Consider the following 7,500-nt stretch of genomic DNA (forward strand, 5'->3'; position numbering starts at 1 on the left):
CACACACACACACATACACACACACACACACACACACACACACACACACACACACACACACACACACACACACACACACACACACACACACACACACACACACACACACACACACACACACACACACACACACACACACACACACACACACACACACACACACACACACACACACACACACACACACACACACACACACACACACACACACACACACACACACACACACACACACACACACACACACACACACACACACACACACACACACACACACACACACACACACACACACACACACACACACACACACACACACACACACACACACACACACACACACAGAATGTCGCCGAGTTTAACACCTTATATTACACGGAGAAAAAAAAATACGCGACAAACACAGAACATGGGTTAAAAAGCCACACCACCTTCACCTCAGGCGATGTGATTCCTTAAAATACCTTCACTTGCAACAGTGTTCTGTTCTCTGAAGTCTCTCTGCTCGTTGTAGAGCATGGGGGCACTGAAGACTGCTCTAAATGCCCCATTAGACCATGGTGTACAGAATGTGTGCATTCGTTCTAGGGTGTTTCATCTAAAATTTTACCTACTTTTTAAAAATAGGAAAATTAAGTTTTATTGTTGATTCTTCTTTTAGCTGTTGTATTAAGAGTAGAGAAAAATCAGGAGCACTAAAGCGTACTAATTAGCTTAATAATTACCTAAGAATAACAAAATACCTTTTTCTTTATACCAGCTAGAAGCTACTTTCAAATTGCAACAGTGAGCTACCGGTGTGAGATTGCCAAATGGTATTTTAAACGACAAGAAACGTGCATTTCTTAAGGGCTGCAGCACTGGCAATTCTGGCCACTTTCGACGCACGAAAACGAAATCTAGCAGACGAAGCGCGGAATTGTACGCGCCCACAAGTGACGCAGTCGTGACGTCGCCGGGCGAATCAAGCCGTATGAAGGCGGCTGCTGCCGCTCGTGAAATACTCGTCTGGTGCTGCGTTATCACATCCAGTGGTGCGATATCTGTGCATGTACTGCTTTTCTTTTTATTTCACACTCTGGGAACCAATGCTTGTAGTCAAGAGGGAGGGCTGATTTGCCCATACCATCAGCGCTACGCCCGCCCTATAACAAGCTTCGCTCGCAATGCGTTGGTGATATCTCAAGATCCTACCAGACCATGACGCAGCTCCAGGCGCGTATTTCGCGGGCTGCAGCGGCCGCCTCCAGACGGCTGGTTTCTCTCGGTGACGTCACGGCTGCGTCACTCATGGGCGTGCATAAGTGCGCGCCTCGACTGCTAGGTTTCGTTTTTGTGCGTCGAAAGCGGCCAGAATTGCCAGCGCTGCAGTCCTTAAGAAATGCGCGTTTCTTGTCGTTTAAAATACTATTTGGCATTCTCACACCGGTAGCTCACTGTTCCAATTTGAAAGCAGCTCCTAGCTGGTATGAATAAAAAGTTAATTAGGTAATCTTAGTTAATTATTAAGCTAATTAGTACCCTTTAAGGCTCCTGATTTTTCTCTACTCTTAATACAACAGATAAAAGAATTATCTACAATAAAACTAAAGTTTCCTATTTTTAAAAAATTGGTAAAATCTTAGATGAAACACTAAACAAGTCTATAATCTGATTCCGAAGATGAAGGGGAGGGTAGAAGAATTGGTACAACTAAGACATTTAAGCGCGGCGGAGTCTGGGTTAATCACCTGTGTGTAAATGGAAGGAACGAAAATAGAAACAAAAATGTTCGACTACTTGGAGGTGCCGGGGATTGAACCCTGGGCCTTTCACATGCAAAGCGAACGCTCTACCTCTGAGCTACACCCTCAATTTTTTTTTTTTTTTCTTTATTGCCGGGCTCCGACAACCAATTCAGTACATCACGATACACTATATACAAACACAGGCAAGACGTGGAACAAAAAAGGAAACGCTGTCAGTTTTGTACTGACATTGTCACTTAAAATTCCCTTAGGCCTGCCAAGGCTTCCAGCCTTGGCAGCCACTGCGGCACACATTCAAGTGTCTTCTGCACCTCCACGATGCGGGAAATGCTCTCCCGAAAATACAACCGTGCAGGCCTCGCATCAGGATCACAATAGAAGCCGGCCATGCGGGAGCGCCATACAGAGTGGAGGCCAGCCAACATTACGAGATCGAAAGGAAAAACCATCTTCGTTATCTGTCGCCAAATATCTGATCCCGTGTGGATCTAGAGGGAAATCCTTTTTCACTGTTCTCTGCAGAACATCCCAGAAATACACTCCTTCCCAGCAGTGAAGAAAAACATGATCTATAGTTTCGGGTATCTTGCAGATTAGACAGTTAGTTCCCCATGGCAAGAAAAAACCTCGTTGTTCAAGGAATGTTTTGACTGGAAGTGTTTCAGTATGAAGTTTAAAAAAAAAGGACTTCATGCCTGGTGTCACCTGCATTTTCTTCACCCGTTTTAACACATTCTGGCCCGGCTCTCCACTGTGCATGGCTCTGTACATCGGTACAGGAAGTATGCTGTCGCACACATCTTTGTACAGTGTTTTCCTTTTCACCACAGACAAATAATCGTTGGAAAACCGTACTGTCAAGAAACATACGCTCATCACCACCTCCTTGAAAAAGCCCTTAATTGGCCCTGGCATTTCATTCGTGCCGATCACAAAGTTTGGCAACGCCCGTCTTAATCTCATTTGGCACACCGTTCGTAAGAAAGAGTCTTTTGTGTCCCGAAAAAACAGAAACCTGTTAATAAGCTGTCGCACAAAGAGGTGCGCCAGACCAAGACCGCCGTCCTCCACCTTTCTGAACAAATTTGTTCGGCTGCACCTTTCCCACTGCGATGCCCAAATAAAGGTGGCAAACACTCTGTGCAGCTTTTGCACATTTAGCCGCGAGCAATGCAAAACCTGCATTAGATACCATAATTTGCTTATAAAAAAAAGATTACACACAGTTGCCTTGGCAAAAAACGAGAGAGGAATCCCCTTCCATCTGTCTGCTTTCTCACGTATTTCATGCGCCTGGCTTCTCCAGAGGCCATCATTGCTTTCGTAGAATTGCAGAGGGACACCCAGGTACTTCACTGGGGTCTTCACCCACGTTACGCCTGCAAACGTGTCTGGGGTTGACGCCCATTCTCCATGCCAAAATCCCAGGCATTTTTCCCAATTGATCAAACTCCCTGTGATGTCCCGAAAACATTTTACCTCTTCGACCACTGCTATAATACTTTCTCTATCAATACAACACACTGCGACGTCGTCGGCATATGCTAAGAGCTTCACTTCGGCAGCTTGGAGTCGAAAACCGTGAACAGAATCATTTTTAATAATAGTCAAGCATAGTGATTCGATGTACAGACAAAATAAAAGTGGGCTGATGGGGCAGCCTTGGCGTACCGCACGCTGCATGGCAATGGGGGCCCCCAGTGACTTGTTTACAATAAGCCGCGTTGAGCAACTCCTGTACGCCATGACCACACCCTCTCTGATAACCGAACCGACATTAATATGGTCAAGAATGGCGAACAGGATAACATGTGATACACAGTCAAAGGCCTTCTCTAGGTCGAGCTGCAAAACCGCGACGCCAGATTGCATGACATCACAGCACTCAAGCACGCACCGCATCTTGTGTATGTTGCTTACTATAGACCTTCCCTTGATTCCACATGTCTGGTGGCATCCTACTATGTCCTTAATCACTGTCTGGAGCCTAGCTGCTAAGACTTTCATGAATATTTTATAGTCAACATTGGTTAAAGAGATGGGCCTGTAACTCGTTACAAGGCGAAGTCTTTCTGTATCGTCAGTTTTTGGTATGAGAACAGTATGTGATGTACTATATGACGGTGGTAATTCTTTCAGTTGGTATGCCTCATTGAATACAGCTGTAAGCACTGCAGACAACTTATCTTTGAAAAACTTGTAGAACGCGGCACTCAAGCCATCGGGCCCAGGCGACTTTCCGTCGTTCAAGTTTTCAATTGCTCGGCACACTTCTCTTTCGGTTATTGGCCGCTCCAAAACTTCTTTTACCTCGTCGGCCAGTCGCGGCATCTGACCCAGAAACATCTTTTTGAAACCGTCCAAGTCAGCTTCATGAAACGCGAATAACGCCTGATAATGCTCAAAGAACTCTCGCCCAATGCCGTCGTTATCTGACACCACAACGCCGTTCCGCTCTATCTCGCATACGTGGTTTCGTTGGCCGTTCGTTTTTTCCAAACCTAAAGCCCGCTTCGTAGGTACTTCGCCCGCTTTTAGTGCATTTGTTCTAGCTCGCACCAGCGCGCCCCGATAACGCTCCTCTTCGATCAGCTGTAATTGCTGTTTTATAATCCTCACGTCATCTTTGAAAACGCCTGGCTTTTTGCATTCCTCTGTTATTAACATCTTTAGTGTTTTCTGCAGTTCGTTTTCTTTAATTTTTTCGTGAAATCGAATCGAACTGGCCCTATCAATCGCTGTGATTTTGATTTGCTCTTTGCATAGTTCCCACTGTTGTCCCACCTTACAGTAATCGTTCATATTTATTCTGTTGGTTTCTTCTGTCACTTTTGCTACAAAATATTCGTCGTTGAGAAGCTTAACGTTCATTTTCCACATATCCCAAGCAAACTTCCTAACTTCTTTCTTTGTTCCTATTACGCACTTAACCAGACAGTGGTCAGTAAAACACAGCGGTAGCACGGTGTAAGTGCGGCATTTTGAGATCAAGTCGAGTGCTACATAAACCCGGTCTAGGCGTGCGTGGCTTGTCCCCTGGAAATGAGCGTACTTCACTGCCTGTCCACTCTCTAGGACTTCGGCCACGTCGATTAACTCGGCTGCGGTAACAATATCGGCTAATAAATCTGTGCTCTTATCTCGGAAAGCCGTGCCGCTGGTTTTGTCTGTAGAATTCAGTACACAGTTATAGTCCCCCAAAATAATGAGGCATTTTTCAGGGTCCACATATTGCTGAACCATAGCGAAAAAATTATATCTCTCATCCACTGCATTTGGTGCGTATATGCAAATAACCCGATATTCTCTTTGGCAATAACTAAAATCACAAATAACGAGTCTTCCAGAGGACCCTGATGTGATGCTCTGCACAGTAAGACCCGGTAACTTTTTGACAAAGAGTACGCATCCTGCCGACAACCCAACAGCGTGGCTAACCACAGCGTAGTACCTTGAGGTAAAACGCAGCACCATGCTCCCAGTCTCCTCTTCTCCCTCGACTTTTGTCTCCTGAACAGCTAGTACGTCAATGTCATTATCTGTTATCAGCCGATACAATTGACTTTGTTTTCTTTTGCTCGCTAGTCCTCTGACATTCAACGTGGCTACACTTAGAGACGGTTCAGGTGCCATTGTTGCTCTAATCATGAGGTAGGCCCAGGAGCATGGTGCTTACCTTTAACGTCTAGCAAGCCGCTAGACGCCTCCGGAGCCGCCCGGCTGGCCGGTCTCGCTTTTCGGCGGGGGTGGCTTGTCGACAGGTTTTCGTTCCGCTGCGATGTTAGGTCGCGGCTTGAAGGACGACCGCCGACCCTGCACCGCTTTCACAGGCGGCTCGTCCACACTGCTTGTATACGGCATGTCGTCGAGATCGCCGGCTGCGTCGTGGGGGCGTTTAGTTGCAGTTCCGGCACCCACTGAACTTACATTGCCATTGCCTGGGGGCTCCTGACCCTTCACTGCTGCTGGCTGCTGCGCTTGACTGGATCCATCTTCGTTGATGTCCGACGCTGCCGATGATGGGTTTTCCACCATTTCACTTGCCCTGTCCGTGCTTTTATCCTGGGCTCCTTCGCTAAGGAGAGGTATTTCTGCTCCCGAAGCAGTCGCTATCTCACCAGTCCCCTCCGCAGCGTCCTCCGCCTCAACCTCGTCCATGAGGTGCTCGGTGTCATCACTCGCCGCCGTTCTCGTTGCCGCGGCGTAGGTACGGACGCACTGCGAGTCCTCATGCCCAAATCGCCTGCAGATCGAGCAACGCGGCACCTTGCACTCTCTTCTCACGTGGCCCGAGCCATGGCATCGCAGGCACTGCATCGGGCGACCAGGTGCGACAACTAGTGCCAGTTCACCACCGACCCGTAACTGGTGCGGCAGGTCTTCTATTTTCATGCCGTTCTTCAGCTTTAAAAGCACTGACCTTGTTGTGGAGCCCTTGTCACTCACACCCTGCACTCGCCAGCGCTCTCGTCTGACATCCATTACAGTCCCAAAGGCCGCGAGTGCGGACCGGACGTCCTCGTCCGCCACTCCATGCAATAGCCAGTGAAGCTTCAGCTTCACCTGCTGTTCCTGCGGGTCGATGATAACACAGCGTCGCCTCTTCACCATTAGCTCCTTCACACAAAGCAGCCGTTTTGTAGCCTCGGAACCTTTAAGGGTGACTGCCCAAACGTGGTTAACCTGGTAGGCTCCCAGGGCCACCACATCCGGCAGTAAGCCTGTAGGCAAGAGCGCATCTCGTAAATCTTCAACCATGTAGGGCCTTGCTCGCACGTCGCCGTGCAAAAACACGGTGTTCTGAACGATGCGTCCGGTTGGCAGCTGAGGCAGAATAAGCTGATAATCGCTGTCTTCGCTATCTGAGATCCTGTTTCCGCGGCCGGTAAAAGCCGCAATCGCCGCTCCGTCGGAGCACATGATTCCGCGTCCGTACACGGTGGTGGCCGGAAGTAGAATGAGCTACACCCTCAATGTTTTTCAATATTGCCTAATTTATTATCACATTTAAACACAAAGAACGTTACCACACACACTCACACACACACACGCACACACACACACACACACACACACACACACACACACACACACACACACACACACACACACACACACACACACACACACACACACACACACACACACACACACACACACACACACACACACACACACACACACACACACACACACACACACACACACACACACACACACACACACACACACACACACACACACACACACACACACACACACGCACACGCACACGCACACGCACACGCACACGCACACACACACACACACGCACACGCACACGCACACGCACACGCACACACACACACACACACACACACACACACACACACACACACACACACACACACACACACACACACACACACACACACACACACACACACACACACACACACACACACACACACACACACACACACACACACACACACACACACACACACACACACACACACACACACACACACACACACACACACACACACACACACAGAATGTCGCCGAGTTTAACACCTTATATTACACGGAGAAAAAAAAATACGCGACAAACACAGAACATGGGTTAAAAAGCCACACCACCTTCACCTCAGGCGATGTGATTCCTTAAAATGCCTTCACTTGCAACAGTGTTCTGTTCTCTGAAGTCTCTCTGCTCGTTGTAGAGCATGGGGGCACTGAAGACTGCTCTAAATGCCTATTAGACCATGGC

At 48.0% G+C, this 7,500-nt stretch overlaps 1 protein-coding gene and 1 non-coding gene across 2 annotated transcripts; both read right to left on the reverse strand.

Moving 5' to 3' along the window:
- Nucleotides 1–1,780: 1,780 nt before the first annotated feature.
- TRNAA-UGC (transfer RNA alanine (anticodon UGC)) lies at nucleotides 1,781–1,852 on the reverse strand. The gene has a single exon. It is a non-coding gene; the product is annotated as a tRNA-Ala (tRNA).
- Nucleotides 1,853–3,711: 1,859 nt separating this feature from the next.
- On the reverse strand, nucleotides 3,712–6,695 carry LOC146171774 (uncharacterized). Its single transcript, XM_084586340.1, has one exon. The coding sequence runs from the start codon at nucleotides 6,666–6,668 to the stop codon at nucleotides 5,445–5,447; it is 1,224 nt and encodes a 407-aa protein (XP_084442466.1). The 5' UTR covers nucleotides 6,669–6,695; the 3' UTR covers nucleotides 3,712–5,444.
- Nucleotides 6,696–7,500: the final 805 nt, after the last annotated feature.

The sequence above is a fragment of the Amblyomma maculatum genome, unplaced genomic scaffold, assembly GCF_055883805.1.
Source record: "Amblyomma maculatum isolate TAMU_Amacu unplaced genomic scaffold, ASM5588380v1 scaffold_18, whole genome shotgun sequence".
NCBI lineage: Eukaryota > Metazoa > Arthropoda > Arachnida > Ixodida > Ixodidae > Amblyomma > Amblyomma maculatum.